This window comes from Chaetodon auriga, chromosome 14, assembly GCF_051107435.1.
Source record: "Chaetodon auriga isolate fChaAug3 chromosome 14, fChaAug3.hap1, whole genome shotgun sequence".
Classification (NCBI taxonomy): Eukaryota; Metazoa; Chordata; class Actinopteri; order Chaetodontiformes; family Chaetodontidae; genus Chaetodon; species Chaetodon auriga.
In genome coordinates, this window is record NC_135087.1 from 24,093,866 (window position 1) to 24,120,860 (window position 26,995).

General features: G+C 39.5%; 1 protein-coding gene across 7 annotated transcripts in view; it reads right to left on the minus strand.

The window, feature by feature from the left end:
- Positions 1 to 26,995, minus strand: part of nrxn3a (neurexin 3a) — a 246,478-nt gene that overhangs the window by 61,650 nt on the left and 157,833 nt on the right. For all 7 annotated transcript variants that reach the window (XR_013078140.1, XR_013078139.1, XR_013078137.1 and 4 more), the window contains exon 18: positions 19,260 to 19,379. Coding sequence is in view for 3 of the 7 variants with exons in the window: in XM_076748438.1 (XP_076604553.1) it covers positions 19,260 to 19,379 (120 nt within the window). In the remaining 4 variants the exon portion in view is untranslated. The remainder of the gene's footprint in view (positions 1 to 19,259; positions 19,380 to 26,995) is intronic.

A 26,995-nucleotide genomic window follows, 5' to 3' on the forward strand; every position in this document is an offset into this window, starting at 1 on the left:
TGCCCAGATGGCAGCAGCTCCAGACTACTCAGGGACTGTGCAGATCAGCTATGTGGGGTCATCCTGCACATCAGTTCCAGCCCTAGGGAAAAATCTATTGTGTGGTTCAAGTCCGCATTCCAGGGAGCCCAGCCACTTCAGGCCGGTACCCTTAACTTCCACATTGGTGTGGAGGATGCAGTCATCTACCTGCTCCATCGATCTCTTTCTCACCTGGAGAACACTGGGAATGTTTTTTGACTTCTCTAGTGCTTTCAACACAATCCAACATCACTTCTCGGGGGGAAGCTAGACGGAGCTGGAGTAGACTGCCACGTTGCTACATGGACTATCAACTACCTCACCAAAAGACCTCAGTATGTGAGGCTTCGTGATTGTGTGTCTTCATGATTGCGTGAAGGAAGGTACCACAGACTACACTGGTGAACATCCGGGGCTTGGACATTCAGATCGTGGGGGATTACAAATACCTGGGTGTTCACCACAAAAACAAACTGGACTGTACTAACAACACAGATGTCCTGTACAGGAAGGGCCAACATCGTCTCCACCTGTTAAGAACACTGAGGTCCTTTTGAGTATTTAGGACACTGTTAAAAAATTTTATGACTCTGTGGTGGAATCTGCAATTTTCTACGCAGTGGTGTTCTGGAGTTGTGGAAGCTCTGAAGCTCAGGACAAAAAAAGACTTAACAAACTGGTCAAGAGAGCTGGTCCTGTCTCGGACTGCCATCTGGACTTCATCGAGGAGGTGGGTAAGAGCAAGATGTTAGACAAGCTGACATCCATCATTGACAACCCATCCCACCCCCGGCACAAGATGGTGGGGGCCTCAAGCAGCACCTTCTTCTTCTGCATTTTGTCGGCCCATGGCTTTTGATATTTGCTGTAATTTAGGTGGTAGATTAACTCATTGGTTTGAGCTGTCACACCCTCAACCACACATACCAGAGGAGCATATAGGGGAATCTTTGACTCAAATCTGCAGGGATATACACTCAGTGGCGACTATTAGGGACACATGTACAACCATAAATTATGGTTTTATGTTGCTTATAATATTCAGGGTTTTTTTATGCTCTCATAAAGGTGTTGAATTTGTGTTAAATCGGCAAAATGTTTTAACATCAAGGTCATAGTTGGTGGGGGTGTTGTACTGAGCTGCATTATCTTCTAATGTTCTGCCAGCTCATTTATGTAATAAGGGAGAACAAAACATTTGAAACACCTCTCAATATAATGTTTAGGACAACACCACCACCATTAACCTCTGTAATAAAAATATTATTTAATTCATACATTTCCAAATCTGTCAACAAAACCTGAACAATATAAAATTAATTGAAGTAGAATGTGGTTTCATAGCTGCAGACATTGCACCCCCAGCCTATGCATTAAAATACCAAAAATGCAGCCATGTCATCAACTTACCAGCAAGTGTGCTTGGAAAACAATGAAAATGAATGGGGTTCAGTGCTGGAACTACTCAGTGTTTGGAATCGTTTGCCCCATGCCAACTGAAGACAACTGTGAAGTGTCTTTATCTATGGCGCCAAGCTTCGCATTTGTCTACATGATGATACAGTGTGTGAGACGCTCTAAGAAGAGGGATACACAGTATCCCAAAATGGTGACGTTTCTTGTAATCTTTTTTGTAATCTTTTAGAAACCTAAAACCAAAGAGCAACATTTTGTTGAAGTGTGTTAAAATTTGTATTTTTCTGCTTTAATGTAAGTGTTGATGTACATGTTAGGATGTCTGGCTACAACTGGTTTCTTTACTGTAGTAACCAAGCGTTTTGTCCAAAGGCAATGGGCATGTTATGGCCTCTACATTATTTTGTGGAGTTACAGGTTGCTCTGGCTTTTGGTGAAGTTCACATTGCAGCAGCGCCAAACATACTACCACTGCATCTCCCATCCTCATGGCTTTTTCCTGATATCCTCAAATCTCTCCTGTAAAAGTGAAACACACTGAATATGAACAACAAAGCATAGCTTAGCCCAGAGTTTCTCAATGGGGGTGGTACCACTCCCCAGTGGGCATTCAGAGAACGTAGGGGGGCGGTAGGTGCAAAATAGCAGAGAGGGGGGCGTTTTGCTCCAAATGGCGGGCGTTTCTATGACAGTAACAGTCATTCACAACCAGAGCATTTTTAATAGTCTTCTATGCCTTTTCTCACAATATCACGGAGTGCTTATGAATTTACAAGTGGCGTGGAACACACTGGACGCGTCTGCGGCGTGTGTGCGTGGCAGAACCTGTCGCTTTTTATTTTGGCGCCTGTGTTAATAGGTTAGAGCTGCCACACTGCCCGTGTTAGCAGCGTGGCTCAGCTGCGTCACAGCTGCTTTTCATCGGGGCAGGCATGTCAAACTCATTCCCCAAAGGGCCGTGTGGCTGCAGATTTTTCCTCCAACCAATCAAGAGCTCGCAGTCTGGCCAATCAGCTGTCTGAAGACTGAGATCAGCTAATGAAGTCAAGTCTGGTGTGCTGCTGCTTGGTTGGAACGAAAACCTTCAGCCTCTCGGCCTTTTGTGGAATGAGTTTGACATCCCTGATCTAAAGATCAGGAGGCTCATCTATTTTTAATTGCGAGCCGCATGCGTTTTCAGTTTCCTGCACCCATATTATTTTGAACTGTGATTGGTTCCTCAAGTCAGATCAGTGAAGGGGCCTAATTAATGTTGGAATTTGATAATAAATATATGTTCAACCAATAAAAAAGCGTAACCTTCATTAATTTTACATTTAACAATACATTTACATTATTATTTGATCAAAGAATTCTAACCATTATCAAGCTGTGTTAAATGACAGGGCTACAGTGGCTATGAATACAGTGGGTAGGCCTACATCTCAAATAGGCAAGTGAAATACACAATATCAAACATAAATATCAATTTACAGGTGTACCAACTGCTTTCTTGTTGATGGGGGGCAGCAAGAGGTGTTGGCATTGAGTAGAGGGGCGTTCATCCAAAAAAGGTTGAGAACCACTGGTCTAGCCTAAATCTCACCATCACGCTTGTCAAGTCAACATTTCTGTAGTAAGCATCCAAACAATTTGGTTATGTTCGAATTTATGAAATTTGAATTTGCTTACATTCTATATTTTTACCAACGACTGCTGAGGATGCTGCAAGATGCACAAGATGCATCTTTATACCTCATGTACCCAACCACCAAGTACATATTTAAGAGTCTTGTATGGGGCTGTCTTTTTAAAATGTGTCACATTAAAATATAAACCCTATTTCGAACTTTATTCAGCAAAAAAGTTAGTCCTTACATAAATTTGATAATAATATGTCCTGGTTTGCATGAAGATGAAGGCAGCTTACCAGACCTATGTGCCCTCGGATAGCTCTGTACCCCAGATTCAGTTTAAAGAGTTTAACTCTGTTAAACCAAATCTGTACCTCAGATTCCTCTCCTTTCCTTCAGATTTGACGATTTCTCATTAATTTCATGTCACTGGCTGGTGAACACAATTCTGAGCTCTGCTTGGCAGCAAGAACGTTTCTTTTCTGACATACTGTAGCTCATTTTAAACAATCACTATTATATCCATACCTAACTGCTAACCTGAATCCATTCAACTGTCAGCTCACCTGCCTGTCCTGAACACACACAAACATTAAACATTTCCAGTGAGGCAGCATTAGTATTGGTATACATGTAGCTTTGATTTGTCCTGTATCATGTTGACTAAAGCCAAACTCTGTCCACACTGCCGGCTCAATTGAAATGAACCCACACGGCAAACTCTGGTGACTTGTGTACACAGGACTGTAGAGCTAGACTCTTCATTCTATTTAAGAAGCAGGCAAGAGCCAATATATACATACAATGAACTTGATGCACATGTCAATATTGACTGAAAGTGGTCTTTGGACATTCTGTAAAATGTAAGACTATTATTATTATTATCATTAAATGGTTGATAGAGACATCCTGATCCAACCCTAAGAATATGTATTGGGTCCAATTCTGGCATATTTTAATGGATCAGTATTGTCTATAATAAAGCTGTTCAAAATCTGATCTTCTTTACTCAGCTGCATTTTGTCCACCTCAGTCTACCCATCTGTAAGCTTCATTCACTTGGAACCATGAATGTCTGCACAAAAGTTTACAGGAATCCATTTTATTGTTATAGAGCTCTTTCAGTCTGAACCAAAATGGTGGACTGACTGTCTGACTGACTGACATAGTCACCCTCAGAGGATTCTCCCTCATGAGAACCTGCTGTTGTTGCTATCTTTGTTTCATTTTATTCTAAACCGAATCTGTTTGAGGCTTGTTGACAAAACTGGTAACTATAAGACATCATTTTGTGCTCTGTGAACTTGTGATGGACATTTGATAATCTAAAGCATCCTCATCAACTAATCAAATGAATGACTGGCTCACATCCATTAATCAGTTATGAAAATAATTATTTCCAGCCTCAATGTTATCAAAATGAAAGTAATCTTTTAATTAAACAAAAACAAATGACATTTGCAGTATCATAGTTTTCAGGCAAGCAGCCATCCAAACACATAAATGAACCAAATTCATAATATATGAAGACATATAACATTTAGTATCTCACATGTATAAACAGGAGCTCGTGCTTTTCAAACTGTTGAATAAACTAAAAGCAAGCTACAGTAGAATTATGTCTTGAGTATTGTGAGGAATTCTTAAGGCAGACCTCTGGAAACTGAATCACCTGTGGTGAGGCGTCATTGATTGAGAACTGAGTGTCAGCAGAACAAACCTTAATAACTTTCTTTGTGTTCAAATCTAAAATCTGAACTTTTTACTAAATACCACAGTGATGGGATAAAGGATTGGTGAGTTGAAAAAGCTTTTGTATTGTATAAATGCATCAGAGGCATCATGAGAGGTGGTTAATTAACGCCAACTGGACTCCTCATCGCTCAGGACTGCTGTGTCACCCATAGTGAGGAGAATACAAGAAAAACCATCCTATTTGTATCTCAAATGTGGATACCAGACTCATTTTAATAAGACAGATAACATTCAATCATTAACAACTTCTTCAAAGGCTTATTATCTATTAAGTTGGTCCAGAAGTCTCTTTTTAACAATGCGGTCACAGTGACATTTTTTTCCTCACTTCAACCTGTCTGTTGCTGTAATTTTGCACTATTTTTCTGGTCACTGTGTCCCATATTACCCACAAGGCCACACTGAGCTGAGAATCTCAGGATTTCTTGTCACAGTGTCTCTAGCAAACAAAGGCTGCAAAGAAGCACAGGACTATCCAAACAAGTGCTGTGGAAATTGATTGGGCCCCCGAACCATGGAGGCTTGGTTCTGCCTCACTGTGAGCACAGGGAATAGACCACAGCAATTCAAGAAAAAACCTGAGCACAGAGGACACGAGAGGACAGTGCATGAAGACTGTTTTGACTATGTGAAAGAAAACAGGAAGGAGTGAAGTACTCTGCATTGCACTCAGTGCTTGCGTTATGTATTCCCTCATTCTTTGTAGTTTTAAAAGTAACAGAAAACCAAAAAGTAATAATAAGGTATAGTGCAGGATTTATATAACTGAAACTGATTCATCAAAGAATATCTAGACCCAGACCCTAAGAAAGAGAATGAACAATTACAATATTTGACAATTATGTATTTTAAAAATATCAAATATATTTCATATATATATATCAAGACAGAGTGTACAGAAGTGTTGTAGTGAAGGCTGAAGGCACTTTAAGAATGTACTTCATTAATTTACCAACAGGTTCCATCCCAGGTCATCAAATACCATCGCTGCTTTGTTATGCTCCTCAGAACATCTGTATCAGATGCACCATGTTTCTGTGTGTGACATGTAAGCCTTGCTCCCCAAACCCTGTCAAGCACATGGTTATCATTGTCAAATGGTCTCAGTTGTGCTAGCACTTTGCTTAGATTTAGGAATCAAAACTATTTGGTTAGGTTTAACCAACTACCTTGAACAACTACTTTGTTAGATTTAAGAACCACCACATAACCCTGAGCTCCACCCCTCTAAGTATCTACTACTTGAGGAGGAGCAGTTGCTGTGAGCATCAAATATTGCACAGAAGGGTTTACACTGCAGTTAGTTGAAAGCTAGGTGCATTGCATACAGACAAAGGATACCTTGTACGTCTGACCAACACAAAATCACTGTAGTGTGTAGAAATTAACTTTGGGTCTTCTTTATGCATGTATAGTGGGAGCAAAACATGACCTGTTACATGGCCTGCATAGACAGCTGGACTGATTAAAATAACGGCTGAAATGCCTCTTGTATAGACATTTCATTAGCATGCTCAAACTAGGCTCTGTCTCCATTTCTTTTGTAAATTCAAGGATTGCTCACTTTTGGTGGAGTTTTGCATTGCATGTTTGCCCTATTGTATCCTGTTAACATTAACTGCACTCAATCGTGTTATCATGCTACACAGGACTTAAAACAATTGTGCCTTGAACACACCCATGACCAATTATTCAGTCAAGACCCATCCACTGCATCTGCTTTCACAGTAAAAGAAGGCTAGCCTTTCACCCAGTATCTGTTGACTCATCCATTCACCTTCGTGGCAACACTTTGATGCTGAGTTCAACTTGATATTTTTTTACCTTGTATGCCTCCTGGAGGATATGTGTGAATGTGAAGATATGATTTGATATTATCATTTGTCATAGTATTAATATACAATATAAGGAGCTACAAAAAAATGAAGAAAATGTCTCAGTGCTCCACTATCTTCTGGGCACAAAAACAGGGGAGAGGGCAGGGAACCAGGCACAAGTGGCTAGGTGACTCCTAAGAAGTGGCAAGAGGTTAGTCAGCCAGAGACAGTCTGGCTACTGGGCAGCAGTCTGGAGGTTGGCTCAGGACAGGAAGTCTGCAGGCTCACAATCCCAAGCCTAATTGACCAGAGTACCAGCTAGTTTGCTGATGGCCAGCAGACCAGATGTCATCTGACTAGAGGTAAGCGGGCTGGCTGCGAGCAGGCAGGAGTGAAGGCTGGTTACTAGTGGGCTGAAAGCTAGCAGGCCGAGGTGTAGACTGGAAGTTAGCTGGGAAGCTGGGGGTGCTAAAGTTTGTGACCCACACAGGTATGGTCCTTAGTCATCCTTGTGCCAAAGACAGAGCTGCCTCCCAAAAAGTTGTCAACTAGTCACATTTTTTTCCCACCCAGTAATAATGATCAATTAAGGTCCCAAATACAACCTGGGGATAGGTGAAAAAGCAGAGTCCTCGACTGACTGTGAGCTGTTTACAACTGTGCAATGATTTGATTGGGCTAAACGACCAGCCAGCTTGTCTGAGCTGGGGATCCTGTTTACAGTAAAAATGTGTCTTGCATGGAAAGGGGAAGGCTTTCCTCAACTAAATACCTTAAATTCTGTTTATTTAACTCTCCTGTTGTCTTGGTTTTCTGTTAACTACGTTGTCTTCCCAGTCAAAATTGACTGTTCCCTTCTAGCTGATTATAAATCCATGATTATATATATATTATCACCTAATGTCGTGTTTCATCTCTTTATCAACTCAAATTCTTGTGAACAATACCAGTTTTGAACTTCCATTTGCTATTTATGGCCTGGCATTGACCCACCACGCCCACCCACCCACATGCTCATTTGTGGTCAATGAACTGTATACATATTAGATTAGATTGGACATATTGTGCTATTTTTCACAGATTACCCAGTTTCAATGTCTAACAAGGATTTTTGTTTTGAAACCATTGAAAATGTTTACATAGTGACACAAAATACCATGTTCCTAATCAAAACTGACTTGTGTGATTTATATAGTAGAGAACAAAAGCATATGAACAAAATCAAGCCCAAGCAAAAACAAATCTTATTCTCTGTTTCTCTGGGTTCTTTTGAAAAAATGAAAAGCAAAAAAAGATAATTACAAAAAATCTGCACAATCTATTACGTCACATGTTTTCATGCACATGTTGGGCAGTGTGTTGTGATTTTGACATGTACCTTGCAAATAGATACACTACATTTGTGGCACACAAGGCTGGTTTTGACATCTGTTGGTGCACACAGTTTGCACCTCTTTCTCTTCCTGGTGGCTCTTGCTTCTGATGCTTGAACATCTCTCACTCTCTTGTGCCCCAGTCGTCGAAATGCAGCATCCAGGACAGTGAAAAGTCTTCAGGGGCATTGTGGCTCGAGAGATTGCAGACTCCTACTTATTTAAAGACTCTTTATGCCATAGGCTGACGGTGGATTCATTCTTGGATCTGTAGACACCGGACAAGCCACGTAGGCTTGAATGTCTATTCAGTCTACCTCCTCCCAGGCGTTTTTGTACACCCATCTCTTTGTCATGTTCATGACTATTGTTTGGATTTCCTCTGTCAGGAACAGTTCGAAGCAGTACTTTACGTCATCCACCCAGGATATGGCATACCTTGATGACATTTTCTGCTGACAGCTGACCTCTCCTCTCAGGTGGGGATGAACACCAGGGCAAAGTCCCATTCTTTGACTTGAATGTAACCACAGCAGGAGCATCCTCTTCATCACTGGATTGTTCCCCATCAGTGGTCTCTTCATCACATTCTGTGTCATCCTCATCTTCTGACACCTCATCTTCAAGAGCATCTTCAATGTCATTTTCCTCCCCTCTCCCCTCCTCATCAGTGTCATGGACAAAGAAATAATCTGAAGCCTCAGCCATTGCGCTGCCACAGAAATGAATATAGACACACACACACACACACACACACACACACACACACACATACCTCTATTTTATACACTAATTGTAATCTTACCCATTCATTTTTAATGGCCAGTCATTTCTGACAGGGAAGACCAAGGGTGTACGTAAGTTCAATAAAACATCAAAAATTAAAAAAAAATCTCAAAATTAATTTTGTGCGTTCAGATGCCATGTGTTAACAAAGTCAAGGAATCTTATGACAAACAGATGAAATGAACTACATAATTTAGAGGGAGAAATTGCCATTCAGTAAGATTTGACCACGAAGACAACAGGAGGGTTAACATGCCATAACATAGAAAATGATTGTTCAAACAAATCTGTCTTCTCTGGGAAAGTATTTCCACACTGTTGATTGTAGTCGAGCATTGGGACATACAGCCATATTTCGTTCTGCCTATTGCTCTTGTTGCTGCTTAAGTACTCCACACTACACAGTGTTTAAGTTGCACATGACAACTATGACCTGTCACCCATTACCCACAGCACACCCAGCTGCATACCTGCTGTAGATGCATCACTCACATCAGTCCCAATAGAGCTCCTTAAATACTTTTTAACATGATGCGGCAAGATGAGAGAAAAGCCACAGATATCTGTTTTTCAGCACTCACAATACAGGACACTAATTTTAGCCATAAAATTAAGAAACAAATGAGGAAAGACTTAGTTTGATTCATAGTATTGCATTGATCAAATTCAATGTCAGATTTTCAAATATAAGGCCCTATGCACTGTGGTGAGTAACTAAGTTTATGTTTCTATTGCAATTTCATTTGGCTGTTCATTCTGCATTATTCTATTCAATATGCAGCTGTTGTTCTTGTATTCTTCTGCTTTCATTTTAATTTTCGTTAAAAAAAATGGTCTTAGAATAAGAAATATTGCAGTTGAGTTTGTTACATTTATCCAAAGAAGAGAGCTCTATTATACCAGATATAGCTACCAGTTATTTCCATCTGCGTTACCTCTGTTCCTTCACTGTTCTGTTGTATTGCCTTCATGTTTGTCACTCTACAAAGCAATGATTTATTTTTAGAACTTATTGAGAGAGACCAGGTTGAGAAGAAAGCACCTTAAGGACAATTAAGACCATGAGATAGGTGAGAAAAAAAAAAGAAAAAAAAGGGTCTTTCAAAGAAAAACATCCCATACTAAGAAAGATATGCTCTTCTAACCTTCTGACCTCTTCTAAACTTTCATTGTCAAAAGCATTCCACATCTTGAAATCATATTCTTTGTTTTTGGTGAAGAAAGCTGGTTTGTCTGGAATGCCATTGGTTATGTCTGCACATGCGTGAGAAATAATCAGAGGACGTCCTCTGCTATAAAGACAAGGTAATTCACGATGGGTCTGAAGTGGCTGTTGATACTAACACAACGGTTCCATTAAAGCAAAATTAAGCACCTCAAAGACGGTACTTCAGCAGAAATACACAGTGAGGACGGTCACATTAACATAAAGCATGGCCCTCAGAAATTATTAGCCTCCCTAATCTCAGGAACACTCAGATGCAGCATTACACTGTTCAAACGACCTGTCCAGCATGATGCATGGCTGTTTTTTCATTCTGTCTTCTCCTGCTGCCCCCCTCTCCACAACCCCCACTCATTTTTCATGCTCTCTTGCTTTTTTACCATTTGCACTGGATTTATGTAAGGTGGAGCAGTGCATCGAAAAGCTTACACAAACAACAGCCAAGACAGACAGGCAAAGGGAAGGTCAACAAACACATTATCCTCCACTTATCAACAGTGCATTAACATAGCTCATTCCCCTCTTTAATTTCATAGCAACAACCCAGGTTGCCTCAGCCTCTGGTCTTCCAACCTCACCTATCTGCACTACCCAGGGAGGGAGTTAGCTGAGAATGATATAATAAAATTAAACTTTATCTCCTCCTTTTCAAACTACTGCCATCTTTCCACCCTAAGACCCATCCCATCACAAACAACAGGAATGAATGGAAAGCTAGGCTAGATTTAAAGTTGAGGCTGCTGTGCATAAAGACAGAGCTTTATGCATGGACTTGGTGCTAATGGTCAAGGTAAGGGTGTGGAGGTAGGCTGAAGGATCGATGGTAATGATGAAGCATGCATCAGGACAGATGTAAAAATCAGTAAAGGGGAAAACAGACTCGCTGTCACCCCACCGATTGCTCTGATTGTCTGCCAGCCTTCTCACTTGTGGCCAGATGGTCCGTCCTCATCAATGCCCAGCAAATACCTGTAAGACCTTCTGTAATACCCCCAGTAGACCTGGCATTACAATATACAGCCTGTCTGTCTCACACTCTGACCAGCTTACTCCAAATATTCATCCATGGATTGCACTGGTATCAGCTAAAATAAACCTGATGCCATTCCTTTTGGCTGTATTGTTTTGTTCGCGTCAGGCTGTCACTGTTAGGAACTACTCAGGCCAATAGCATTTCACTGCATATGCAACTAAAAAATTAGAGTGTGTGTGAACAATAAAATATTTTCATGCTCTAGTAGGACCAACTCTGAGTTCTGAAAACCAACTTAATAGTGATGCTAATGCTTATTAGCAAAGTGCAGTGTACAAAATATTCAGGTAGAAGCCTCTCATTTGTAGTCAGCATTAATCATTAGCTTCACCAGTTGAATTGACAAATGTGGCTAGTTATATCAGCTATTGCTGATATAACCAATTTATTTTTGAAAATGGACAAAAATGAACGTGCTGACGTTTGATTTGTGGGCTCTCTGTGTCTGTACTTGGCCAAAGATGAGTAATGAGGGAAGTAACTCTCTTTACACTCTAACACCACTGTAAGGTTAAGTAGTGTCTTTGTAGTCTAATCAATCATGGAAATTCAAAAACTGCTAGTTGTAATTTTTTGACGATGAGCATGAGAAGACTTTGATAAAGATATAAACATGTTATTTGTTAAGTTAAAAATGAATGAATAACAGTTTCAAAAGTCCCCCTATTGTGTTTGTCACAGAGAAAATATCAAGACAATGAAAAGGCACTGGTATTTTAATGCAAATGATCCAAAAACTGTAAATCCTATTGCTTCGATAGTCACATTATGTAAAGGCAGCCCTGTCTTCACTGGGCGTCAAATACCAATGCTTTGTCATGCCCCTCTGTGTCTCATCACAGATGCACAAGATACCCATTCGCGTCTCGGGCTTTCAGCTGACTCCACTGTAAACCCATGATCAGCAATATTAGATGGTCAGAGCAAGATGACGTAGCATAAAGAGCATGGAAATACAAACATGGAAGAACGTGGAGTGGGTGGATGGATGGGTCAAACAAATGCAAGACTCTCATCCAGGAGACTGAGAAATCAGAAGTAAATGATCTTTTCCTAAATCTCACCAAGTAGTTTTAATGCCTGAACGTAACCAAGTGGGTTTGGTGCCTGAACCTAACCAGACTGCGACAGTTCCACAAAACTGAGTGTTGGATTTAGAGTGTTACAAAGTTTCTCTTGCATAGATAGGGTGTCTAATATTGCAGGAAGTCTCATACAGGTGCTCAAAGGTACCTTGTGCATCTCTATGAGACACTGAGGGGAGTGACAAAGCAGTGGTATTTCCCATTCTTGGAATGAGAACAGATTGGAAAAACTTAACTATGAGAAATGAAAGTTGTCAAAGTTACAATAGTTGAAATCAGAAAAGTTTGACAAGCGTTGAACCATGAGGGTTGTAGAGCATGCATGCATCCTCCTCCATTTTCATTAATTACTTTAGCTTATAGACAACCCATTTTTTTGTCTTTGACGATGGCGTCAGCATGTCAGATCTAGTGCCATAAAGTCTTGCAGTGTCTTGGTCGAGCGACCGGCAAGACTATACCTATGACCCTGACCAATCACAATCATGCACAAGTTCAGACATCATCGGGGAGGAGGGTGACACAACTGTCAATCAAACCAAGAGAAGCATTGTGAGTGATGCTGGCAGTCTTGTCTATGGAAAAAAAAAAATAATACAGAAAAGAAAAGAAAGAAAAAATTGTGCCATGACATTAAAAGCAAATGCAGGAGGTGGAGTAAACTTCGGCCCATTTTGTAGTTATTTATACATCTACCAGGTAGCATCTGGATAACAATTGTGACAGGTATGAGTTTCACATATAGTAATTTTATTTCCATAGTTTTTTTATTCTACAAGGAACAAGGAAGTGCTTGGCTGTGTTGGCTGCATCAAACAGACTACTTTAACTTTTAGTTAATTAGTAATGATAAGCATATTCCTGCAATTCGGACCAGGGATAATGCATGACTGCATAGCCAGCTACTCATCTGGTTGATGAGGTGCTCCCTCCATTTCTTGCCAACATTTGTCTTTTGTTGTCCAACCTGACAGCAGCAACCTCAGCATCCCTCCTCCTTCTCCTCTTTGCCACGGTTACCTGACTGTGCTCTTGAGAGAGCACCTGATTGTTAAAGGCTCATCAACATGTCGTGGGAAATGTAACACTAGGCGTGTCAAGACAAAAAAATTCTGATGTCGTCTTTTCATTGGGGCATCCAAGCAAGACAGGTTGCAATTGTCTTGAAATAGCTCAAGATTCCTGTAGACTGATCCAGATATTACTGGTTAATAGAGCATGCTGATTGTTAAATATCCAGCCAGCCATTAGCTGGACCACCAGGTAAACAAAAAACAAAAAAACAAAAACAAAAAAAAAAAGCCCATAAAAAACATTATCTGTTTTCTAGGTGGCAGAGATCTCAACCTAACTTCACTGTCAAGTTTTCAATTGTCCCTCTTCTCTTTCATTTCCCTGCTCCCTCCCATTTCACCCTTCATTCCCTGTGTACATGAAAGATCCATTATTCTCCTTCACCACTAATCTATTCTCACTTTACTTAACTCAGGCCAACATCCTGAGAGGGAAGTATACATATAATTTCTTTTTTTTTTCTTTATAAAAGACAATTGCCTCTGTCCTATGAATTTCCCATTGATAAGATGATTACAAACCAAGGCTATTAAATTTATTTCCAGGCGTTTTATATGTTCAATTAGCACAGGGCTGTCCCTTTTGAAGAACAATCCCTGATTAAGACTATACATCCCTGATTAAACTTCCTGGAATAGTGCTGCCAGTACTTCTGCACTCTAAACATTGGTATTTTGTGGCTGTGACAGAAATCTTCAACAAACCAGACAGAGGGTAAGGAAGTATGAAGATGGTAAATTTCAGTTCCTAGACACATTCATTTATGCGTAGGTCAGCAGGAGCATAAGGAACCCAGCATGTCGGAAATATACTCAGATCAGTATCCTGTTTTTAAGTACTTTATACCTTTATTTTAGAGGTGACCTTAGACAGATGACAGGCTATGAGGAGAGAGGGAAATGGAGAAAAAGCAACAAAAGTCCACATGTGGGAATGTTGGGGTTCATAGTCGGTGCCACACTACAAGCTACTCAGGTGCACCACATCAAGATCAAAATCTTAATTTCAATAACCATATACAACATAACATTTCCATAGCAAGGACCTCCCTACACAGACCACATCTTGTTAATGAAGAGAAGATAGAAGTGCAGGAGGTCCGGGTGTATGCACTCAAAATCAACAGATGATGAGAATCCCACCCCAAACGTAAGACAAGGACAAACACTGTTAAAACATCAGGGACCACAAGAAGCATCTTCGTGTGACTGGTCTGTCAGAACATCTTAAGGAGAAAGCTCTTGCCACAAACAAGTTTTTTTTACTACTGTTGAAAAAAATAAAAAATAAATTGATACCAGGATTATTATTTTATTTTTTATATATAACCTTTTTTTTATCGGCACACCATGAACTGCAGCATATCCATAATTTCACACTCAAAGTGCTGTGATTCGTCCTCCTTTAATTGGATTTGAATTAAACTCTGTGTGTATGTTAAGGAGATAGCATGGGATGTCTCAAGAAAATTTAATCAGGATTGTTCGAGGGGATCTTGAGTTATGGACAAATATGTAATTGGCAGTTGCGGCTCCTAACAAATTTCTCAGGGCGGGCAACTGCTGCGATGATGGCTAAGATGACCCGTTCAATAAGTAAAATAATAATAAATAAAAGTCAGATAGCTAACTTTGCAGTGTTACATTTCCTGTTCAACCACTATGGCAACACCAGAAATGAATTGTACATACTGTACAGTATTTTCGTATAACTATATCAAGTTAAATGTCTCAAATACAATAAATTAGATTCCACAATAAAACACTTCCACCGTGGCCATCAACAGATACACTATATACTAGTTTGCCCATGAAATCACTGTTAGCACATAGTTAGGCACCATGGATGCCATAGCAATAATCAAATCAAATCAAATTATACTATCATCAAAACTGTAATTAATCAAATCTTTCCAGAACATATTCAGTATATACAGTATTTAGCTGGCAATATGCAATCAATACAACTATTCACAATTCAATATTTGGAGAGTACAACATAACACAACTCACCATTTAATAACACACTCACTCATCTCATGTACTGAAATTTTGCTCGCCTCTGAATGGTAATTCCCTTAATGAAATGATGGAGTTGCAGTTGCTTGCCATGTCGATTATGCAGTCTCCCGAGTCCTGACGCGTGTGCACGCTGTGAGTATCTTTTTTCTTTTCTTTTCTTTTTTTGGCGCTCTGTGGGTATTGACCGAGCACGCATCAGGGCGTATGACGAAATCACGTTGGGGCAAGCCCTCCCAGAGCCCATAGAAATTAATTGTAGGGTCCAAAATTTGAGGATAAAAAAAAAAAAAAAAATCTCAACATGTAAGTCTATGAGAGTGCCTGGGGTGATTTTCAATCTGACTGAAATCGCCCCAACGGTGCAGGGCTTCTGGTTGGAAAGTGATATTCCGGCTGCTGATTGGACAATAATATTAAGACTTAGTATTAAGACTTTCACCAATCAATAAGATACTTGAGATTTTGGGAAATATTTGCCCTCAGAGTATGCACAATTTGGTGAAATATTGTCCACTGAAAGCATGGAGTCAGATTTATGATGACTGGACATAATTTCAGTAAGTTACGGACTTTTTTTTGTTGTTGTTGTTTTTTTGCTAAACAGAATCGATAGCAAAGTTTTTGGTTGACAGATGTAGCTCATTTATAAAAGAAGTGTAATCTCAGTCCTGCAATACTGTATATCCATTTTGGTGTTAATATGAATAACTTCATTAAGTTCTATTCATATTACTGCTTTTCAGTTTAAAATGGCTGAAAAGCCATGGTGGACTTTTAGGGTCCAAGAGATATTTTTTGTAGCACATTGAGCTGAACTTCAAATGCCCTTCCATTAAAATTCCTTGAAAGCTCCCACTTGCACAATGCTATTTTGTTAGCTCTGTAATGCTACACATAGAAGAAGCAATGAATGTTATAAAGTTAAACAGTGAACACTGCAACCACTAATCATAAAAAAATATATACAATATATATATAAGGTGACATTTTTATTTTACCTATGTGTGAAAGATAAAAATAGAACTAGAAAACCAGAAAAGATTATGATTAAGAAAATGTAAGGAAAGTGACTTTTCTGTTTGATGTGTCTTTTTGACAAGCTAAATGTTAATTTATGGCACAAAAATAATTTAATTCCAGCCCCTGACCAATGAGATAGTCAGCAGGGTGTGTGCTTTTGTTATGGCTCTACGAATAACAGCTAAGTGCATAAAATCAACTAATTCTATTGGCAGTGTGTATGTGACTTTTTGTATTCCTGTGTGTCCTCATGTTAAATGCAGGAGTGTGTGTATTTAAAGGAGCTTGCACTTGCATCTACCATGCTACAATATTAAAGATGTCTGCGTCAGGGGGGGCTTTCTTCACCTGTGGGCTTGTATGCACTTTTAAGTGGACTCCCCCCCACCCCCCACCCCCACCTATCCACAGGATTCCATAAAATAGCCTGTGCTTCTTGATTTCTCATTTTATTAACTGCAGCGACAGCAATAACCTGCTTTGCTAATCCTTTCAGTGAAGCCTTCATTGTCATGGACTTGACTAATTCAGTCGTTGCCCCCTGTCTGATTAAACATTGGTGGCCTGTGCAGGTGGCTGCATGTCAGAGGGACCAATCAATGAAGTCAAGGGTTAAAAGCTGAACATCAAGTCTCCTGGATGGACCAAAGCTAAAAAAGTTTCTATTACATACATATGATATGTGGTTTCAACATCAAAGTTTCATCTCTGCATATGTTGGGCTGTGCGTACATTGAATATACATTCTCTATTCAAAATGTTATACTTTCTATGCTAAGTCTTCTTGTTGAAAGAGGAAAATTGGTAAAAAAAAAAATAGATTGGAAAAAAAAACACATACACAAGCAAAAATATCTGTGTGCTTGTGTGTGTGTGTGTGTGTGTGTGTGTGTGCGTGTGTGTGTGTGTGTGTGTGTGTGTGTGTATGTGTGTGTGTGTGTGTGTGTGTGTCTGTCTGTCTGTCTGTCTTGGCATGACATGTAGTTCCTTTGTGTCCTCAAGCACCCTTTCTAGTCATAAGATGTTGATGTTGTTCTTCCCTCTAGTGGCGAATTCTGTCTACACATTCGAATCATTAGGGTCATAGTCACAAACAACATACAAACAGTCCTCAACACAATTTAGCTAATCTTAAAACTGTGTACATATACTCATGCATCGTGTAACACCCACTTCCATGTGTAGAATACAAATTCCAGCATTCATTTGGATGCTGAACCAAATGCCAAGGCTTGCCTGCTAGAGCTCAATGGATGATTAATAAGACCACCACTCACAGTAGGTTTAGCTTGATGGTATATATTGAAATTATTACAAGTGCAATACAAACTGTCACCTCTAACTTGACTACTACACACCTACAACTACAATTAAAGAACAAATATGGTGGTTCCCCATCTTTGTACTGGACAACTGTTGAATCATCAAAAACCTGACCTGCACAACACAGATTGTTTTTTGAAAATCTACGTCCAGCTTCCTTGTCTGTTTTTGATGCATCACAGTGGATGATTAGTCATCAATCAGTCATCACTCCCTCTCTGGTTTCACTACTCCACCAGGGCAGAGATAATTATCCTTTCAGTTCACGCATTTTCAGAATAATATTCACGTGCCCATCAATTTAATCAATATCAAATTCATTTCTTACAGATGCTAAAGATAAAACAGATTTCTTCACTTTAAGTATTCTGAATACAGCAACATAACTTTGTGTTGTTGTCTTTCAAAGGACTAACTCCAAGTTCTCAATATCACTCTGTAAGTAATTATATGTGATGCACAGTAGCCACTGTTGAAATTCATTCAGACATTCTCAACAGCCAGCACTTACCTTTGATGGACACATCACACATAAAATCAAATCACATAAAGAATTGTAATCAACTTTTTGCATATTGTGACATTGGAGGAACTTGTGGATTACGTAGATGGGTGCAAATATCCACTGTGATAAGGTGCCATGAGAGTTAACAGCCAAAGAGCAATTTCCTGATGCTGTTAGACTGTTCAGTAGTGCTCTTAACTCCTCCCAGGTCACCGCTAATGTCTTGAATTTCCACTGTGCATGAGACAATTGGTGTGTATGGCTGTAGGGCAAGCTACAGAAGAGTACAATAGTTGCTAAATCTGTCACAGTCTGCCAGCTCCTTACCTGCTGCCACTGTTTCCCTCATCTGCATACCTGCTCAGCCACCACCCTTCACCACTCAACCACGCCCACCTGCCCAATCACCTGAGTACACAGCTGAGACTCATCTCCAGTCAGTGCAGTATTTAAGTACTACAGTACTCTCCTACTCTCACCTGTTCCAGATTGTTCTTTGTCTTCATGCAAGACACACCAGACAATAATCATTGGACTGCCTTCTCGTAATCGACCCTGCCTGGCTCTGACTTCGTCTGCTCTTCTGCCCACTGGTAATTACCTCAGCGTTCTGTACCTGATTCTGTTTGTTGCCTTGCCCTTCCTGGATCTGCACCTGAGTGGGACTGCCAATTCCTGAAACTGTCGCTCACTCCGGGCGGAGCATCAAGCCAGCTTCACCTAAGACTCTGAAAGACTTCCGCAGTCAGGTAATGCTGCTATTGGGTCCTAACCTTACCCATTCCAAAACCCATGCAATTTTCACTCCTGGAGTGATTGTGCAGTCATTGTTTTTTAGCCACAAACTGCTGTCAGTTTAGATGTTTGCTGTGACAATACACACCATCCATGTGTATGGAGTGTGCTGTGTATGTGTGACAGCTCAGGGGGAGTATGGTGTGTAAACTTCCTAAATGCTGTATATTACACATAAAATGGAGTCCTAATGTAAAATATTCTCTCTAGTAGAAACATCTGATCATATCCAAGGAGGGTTCAATAAAGTGCAGCTGGACTTGGTTGTTTCATCATCATTCTAAGCACTCCCTGATTGCACAAACAGTGTTTAGGAATGGTGCGGTGCACAGAGTTGATTTTGTTCATTCTCTGTGCTGTGTGACATCAGAAATTTAATAGTGAGATCAGTACTCACGGTCGTTACACTGTGTACCAGTGTAGGAGGTCATGGAGCAGTCGCAGGTGTAGTTCTCCCACTGCTGGATACAAATGCCCATGTTGGCACAGGAGTCCTCCTGACATGTGGTGCTGGGACCTGTGGAAGTCGATAACCAAAACCAGACACCCATCCAGAAAAACACACACACACCCAAACACACACAGTCATGTTTCCATCATTTTTTGGACATGAGATAGCCTTACGTTCATTTCCTGGAGACTTACCCTAACCATAACCGCTACTTGCCTAACCATAACCCTAACCGTAGGCTTAACCTAAACCTAACCTAACCTTGACCCAAGTAGGCACCCTAAATTTTAATGATTTAAACTATGGGAACTTGTATTTTGTCCCCGTAAGGATGAAAAGTCCCTACCATGTGACCAGGTAAACAGATTTATGTCCACATAACACGAGTAATACATTGTCACACGTACGCATGCACACATTCACAGAACTGGGTTTAATAATATATAAACTCACTCACACTCTACAGAGGCTTAATCATTATCAGTACATGACTTAACTTAAAGGGACACTGGCAGCATAAGCTCCACAAGGGAGCACCAAGGGGAAAGTGTGTTTTCTCTGTTACCAGCGTCATATGTGTTACCTTACCTGTGAGAGAGGGTCAGTGAATATAATGCTGTCATACCAAATGGTGTGCGATAGTCATGTTTTTCTGTTAATTTGAATGGCCAGAATAACCTCTACCTAAAAGTTATGAACAACAATTTCCAATTTGAGAACATTATATGCTACAGCAGACAGCAAACCATCAGCATACTGTATAGCCATGGCCAGAAGTTTTGAGAATGACACAAATGTTCATTTTCACAAAGTCTGCTGCCTCAGATTTTATGATGGCAATTTATATATACTCCAGAATGTTATGAAGAGTGATCAGATGAATTGCAATTGATTGCAAAGTCCCTCTTTGGTATGAAAATGAACCTAATCCCCCCAAAAAACATTTACACTGCATTTCAGCCCTGCCACAAAAGGAATAGCTGACATTGTATCAGTGATTCTGTCGTCAACACAGGTGAGAGTATTGATGAGGACTGGAGATCACTCTGTCATGCTGATTGAGTTAGAATAACAGACTGGAAGCTTTCAAAGGAGGGTGGTGCCTAAAAGGGCTTCACAGGCAAGGATGTTGCTGCAAGTAAGACTGAACCTAAATCAACCATTTATCGGATCATCAAGAACTTCAAGGAGAGAGGTTCAGTTGTTGTGAAGAAGGCTTCAGGGCACCCAAGAAAGTCCAGCAAGTGCCAGGACCATCTACTAAAGTTGATTCAGCTGCGGGATTGGGGCACCACCAGTGCAAACCTTGCTCAGGAATGGCAGCAGACAGGTGTGAGTGCATCTGCACGCACAGTGAGGTGAAGACCTTTGGAGGATGGCCTGGTGCCAAAAAGGGCAGCAAAAAAGCCACTTCTCTCCAGGGAAAACACCAGGAGCAGACTGGTATTCTGCAAAAGGTACAAGGACTGCTTAGGACTGGTTAAAGTCACTTTCTCTGATGAATCCCCTTTCCTATTATTTGGAGCATCCAGAAAAAAAGCTTGTCCAGAGAAGGTGACTGCTACCACCTGTCCTGCGTCATGCCAACAGTAAAGCATCCTGAGATCATTCATGCGTGGGGTTGCTTCTCAGCCAAGGGAGTGGGCCCACTCACAATAAAAGAACACAGTCATGAATAAAGAATGGTACCAAAACATCCTCCGAGAGCAACTTCTCCCAACCATCCAAGAACAGTTAGGGGACGAAAAATGCCTTTGCCAACATGATGGAGCACCTTGCCATGAGGCAAAAGTGATAACTAAGTGGCTCGGGGAACAAAACATCAAAATTTTGGGTCCATGGCCAGGAAAGTCCCCAGACCTTAATCCCATTGAGAACTTGTTGTCAATCCTCAAGTGGCGGGTGGACAAACAAAAACCCACAAATTCTGACAAACTCCAAGCACTGATTATGCAAGAATGGACTGCCATTAGTTCAGATGTGGCCCAGAAGTTCACTGGCAGCATGCCAGGGTGAATTGCAGAGGTCTTGAGGGGTCGACACTGCAAATATTGACTCTTTGCATAAACTTAATGTAATTGTCAGTAAAAGCCTTTGACACTTGTGAAATCCTTGTAATTATACTTCAGTATACCATAGTAACATCTGACAAAAAGATTTAAAAACAATGAAGAAGCAGTCTTTGTGAAAACCAATACTTTTGTCATTCTCAAAACTTTTGGCCATGGCTGTACATCAAAGCAGCCACAGCAACAACGCAGTTAACAACATGGAACTAATGCATGAGAACTGGAGGAGATGAAGAGGGAGAGACAGCACCTGGATTGGGACTAGAGATGTCATAAAGGCGATGAGCGAAGCTTAAACTTTGATGTATCTGTCACTGTTAACCAGACTCCAGTCTGTAGTGTAGTTCACTTCACTGATAAACCACAAAATTGAAGAATTGTAGAGTAACATCAGGCTTCATGATCAAAGCTTTTATATCACGTCGACACTTCTATCCATATTCTCACACTTCCTCTCTGTCAGTCATCCACATGAGGTCTCTCTCTCTCTCTCTCTCTCTCTCTCTCTCTCTCTCTCTCTCTCTCTCTCTCTCTCTCTCTCTCATTCTGTCTCTCTAATAGATGATTTTTCCTGTGCCTGGTTTTAGGAGGTGCTGCAGTGTGTAATTTGGTCAATTTTCATCCACATAGATGAATGTGTTAAAACAATAGTATGTGAAGCTTTTCTTGTTAAATTTATTGAAATTCAGTTCACATCCCGACATCAATCAATAAAACTCCTCTAACAACAACAACAAAAACAAAAGATTGAAAAATCCAGTACCTGTGGCTATTGCAGGCTAAATAATAAACCCATCTAATCCTGTCATTCAGGCCGAATGAAACAACTGGATGGCGTATAGGCCTGTCTACCTATGTACCTGCCTATCTGTGCACTGTGTTATCTTTTTTCCACAAGACAGTTCCGCCTAGTCTTGCCCTACTGTGCTGTGATTGGCTGGTATTACTGTGCTGTGACTGACTATTACACATTGCTTCGACAAGACCTTCTGTTTGGATGCTAGCTGTGGGCACAAGTCATGCCTTACTTGGAAAAGTTTACGTTTACCACACGCATGCATTTTTTTTTGGTTTTATTATTTTCACAAGTTCAGTTAAAATAACAAATCTGAAAATGCACAATTTTGTCTACACAAAAAGGGAAAATCTAATTAGAATTAATATATCTAATATAATATAATATAATATAATATAATATAATATAATATAATATAATATAATATAATATAATATAATATAATATGTTGTGCTCTCTGTGTTTCTCAGCAATCCAGTCAAGCATAGATTCATGTTTTGAACACACTAAATATGGATTTAAATATGTCCTACCCTCTGCTTCTGCCCCCTCTCCTTCCTACTCAGGACCCTCTTCCCTTCTCCCCCTTTCTTTGTTTGTCTGTCTGTGTTATGTCCAGATTACAGGAGTGGGATCATGTGCAGGTGTCGGGCTGCCAGCTCCTTATCACCACTATTCTCTGTTTCAAATACTGCGTCCTGCTCAGGAGCACAGGAACCATTTCTGTCGGCAGAATGCAGTTCTATCATTTATTAATTATTTGTCTGTATTTATTGATATTCTGAATGTGAAATCATTATTTAATGACCCAGAATATGATTGTGGTGTATTTTCAACACAGAAAATGATTTATTAGGCTAAATTTCTGTGTGTGAGTGTAAATGGTTATTGATCATGATGAGTGGTTGCCACCTTGCCACTAGTATATGAATGTGTGTGAATGGGTGAATGCGGGCTCGTGTTGTAAAAGCGATTTGACTGGTAAGTAAGACTGGATGCTTTGAACCACTACAATGGTTTAATTAGTGCCATTAATTTTGAAAACTTTAAAGTGTCAATGTTTTTTTTCTTGCTCAATCATATAGCCAATTTTGACTTTTCATCCTAACTGGTCATCCACTAATCAGAAGGTAGGTGGTTTGATTCCTAGCTCCTCCAGTGTGCATATGCACGAAAGATATGAAATCACAAATGTGTAAATGGGTGATAATGGAATCACTGTGGGTGTTTTGGAAAGAAAGCAGGTTTTTCAAGCGTAGAAAGCGAGGGTTGTACTATATTGTGAGTGGAATAATTGTATCTGGAATTCTTAATACAATCTTATAATAATGTGACATCTATCTATTTAATTATTTATGAAAATGTCAAAAATGTTGCACAAAGTAGAAGTATACGGTAAATACACTATGGTGTATTCATGTCATGGTATTGTCACCTCTAACCACCAAAGTTATTCTGTCTTATCTTTCAATTTTGCCTTTTTGACCTCAGTGTTGTCCTGACGCCCCCAGTTTATCATTTATCAACATGTATGGACCACTCACTCAGGATGTGGTGTGTTATATGATAGTACTGAAATTCTTTTACATAAACATATTAGAAAACATCCCATTGTGCCACTGACAACTGACAATTATTAGGCAATGCTGCAAAATTAAATCTTGAATCTCATTCGATATGAAGCAAGTTTGGGATTTGGGGAATTTATTGTTCTGCCAAAGGCAGTAAAGTTGCAAAACTTAACACTTAAGTCTCAACTAAATATTACTGAGTGTTACTTGAGTGTCTGATCCCAAATCCAATCCATTCTTCACCAGCTCCAATGAAGTCAATACTTACTTTCAAAGCTGTTCATGGTGAATACATTGATATTCTTGATAAAGACATTTTAGATTTTGGCAAGTCTAAAGTTCTTAAATTTGTGACATCTATCTCATGTGACTCAGCTTTACTAATTTTATACACTTACTTGTGAGATTTGCAGGGTCATATGAGAGGATTGAGACAGCAGCAGTGTATTTAGCCATATATAGCCATATATAGACTAATATGTGAGAGTTTGGAACATACTGAAAAGTAATGATTGGCTTTTTGTGTCGTTTCAGTCCACCGTGATGAGGTTATCATAGTAACACATCAATAAAGAATTTTTCTTAGTTTCACACTCAATCATCCAATTTCCATTCATTTTCATTTATTTTTGCAATATGTCTCTTTAGATATTAATTTACATATACCTTCACAATAGTAGAGTGGCTACCAGTCTGCATCAACTCATCTAACTCAAATCAGTTAAATGTGTTGCGTGGAGACTTACCTGGTAAACTGATTCAAGCTGCTCTGTTAAAGGAGCTGTTCAGAATCAAGTGAACTGATGATGAGTTGGAGGAGGGGATCAAGTTTTGGAACTTACAATGACTTACAACACAGTAATATCCTGCAGTGGCAACTCATTCTATTTCCGGTGATTGATCTGCTGAGCTGTTTCAGGATTTAATGTAAGATGTAACTACAGTGAAGAGCTTATTCATGTTACTTCTGCTGGTACTGTTGTGTTAAATGTTTGCCAGTGGTGTAGTATCACCATCTAGTGATGGTACAATGTATTGCCCCACCTGAGCTCATCTCAATAAGCATTCATTAATGATTCATAATGAGGCTTTGAAAAGGGCCCACTGTCTGAAGAAAGACATCCATTTTATGTGATGAAAGCTTGTAATGAAATGCAGACAGTACATGGTAGTACACTTTAAATGACTAATCAACTGATCATGATACATTAGCAAAAGAAAAAAGAAACCATACAAGCACACATAAAAATGAGACATTAGAATGTCATGGACAAGACCAACAAATTGTGATTGATGAGATTTTATTTTGAAAAATAAATTAATCAACCATTAACTGCAGTACATTCAGTACAATGAATAACATTGTCATCAACCCCATTCAGATTGTCACAGAGAGGAGAACATACAGTACACATAATGTTAAGTTCTGTTTTGGTTAAAATGAAACACCAACTAAAACATTTATTTGTCTAACATGGGGCTCTGTAAATTAATGTTAAAAAAACATAGAGTACACTCAATGTCCAACTGAATGATATGGCAAGCATAAGAAAAACAGCTGTACAGAAAATGATTTCCATGCAAACAATAGCAGGTTGTGGAAGCTGGCCCAGAACCTCAAGAGGATGACAAAAACAACCACAAAAGAATGCGCAACTTGCACAGGAAGATGGAAACATTTTGTCCACAGTGACCTTTGCTTGCTCATGCAAAATGTTTCAACAGCCCGTTTTGATGTAGGTATATGCATGAATCAACTATGAACAAATTAAAACAGACAAGTTGAAGTCTGGAGTGTGGGTATGGCCTAATACAGCTTTCTGATGCTGCTATGATGTCATGGCCAGGTGTAAAACTGAAACTTTAATTTTGGATTTTTCTTTGTACTCCCTTTTAAGAGACTGTTTGATAAACCCCTACACCAAGAAGCAATTGTCCAATCATATCTTAACAACTGTAACAATGCACAACATATTTTACTTGTGATTCTGTAGTTTGGCATCCTACATAACAATTACTAAGGATAGATTATTTTAAATGAATGAAATGCATTATACTTTACTTCCATCAGCAATGAAAAATTATGATGAAGCTTGCATTATTATAGATGCATTGACATGTACTTTGCTTAATTGTTGAGGTGTGTATAGGTTAGTATAAGTAGCAATCATGTATTATAAGCTCCATCAGTCAACCTCTAGTTTATAACTAGTCAAGAGCATCAGTAAGACACTTAAAGTTATAATTTGTTGTAAGTCAAATCTATAATGTTTTATGATATGAAAGCATTATATGTGTTTATGAGTGTAGTCATAAAGTATTATGATTGACTTATAATGCACAATAAATGCCCCCGTAACGCACTATAGATGTGGTCTCCATAGAAAGTCCCATTTAGGATTGACACATCCACTGCATGGAAGACAGTGGAACACCTGTTAGAGGCTCTGTCCTGCTCACTATTTGGGTTGTTGAAGTTCACCTGAGATGATTTTGCCACACTCATAGTTCTGATTCTCAAAGCCTTTAATTAAAAATGTAAAATACTTAACACATAAAAGTAACTTGTTATATATTTCTACTGTAAACATCCTAAGATTAAAGATTCAAAGGTAACATGAATGGTGTTAATGTTCCAGAGAAACAGTCTACTCTTGCATTTTTCATTTAACACAGCCCTTTAATATTGGACAAACATGCTGTAATACAAAATCAATCTATATTTCCATGGCATAATGGATCATTAACTGGTGATGATCTAGATTTCATTTTCTGGATATCGGTTAGCATTAGCCTAGGTCTTAAAATGTTATTATACAAGTAGCCATCAAATGCATATTCTGAGATTGAGCTGTCAACCGACTCAGAGTTAATATTAGATAGCGAGCTGCAGCTAACAAAGTCTGCCAACAACAGCTGTCCTTTCAGTTAAATCATCAGTTGCCAACTAAAAGTGAGAAGCTGCTTTTGTCTATTTCTGTCTGAAGTGAAAGATCCATTGTTTCAAAAATGAATAGAAACTTCCAGGGGTACATCAGAATGTTATTGTGTATGTACCAACACACCTGAATCAGACAGTTATTCAGAAAAAAATTAACTTTACAAAACATAAAAGATAAAAACGGAGCACCTGGCAGTATTTTATGTCACTGCACAGCAAACAGTACTCTCATGGTGATTGTGACGGCACTTTCAGAAGGCGACCAATGTGGCCAATAACATGTGGTAGTGTCAGTGAGGAGGTGT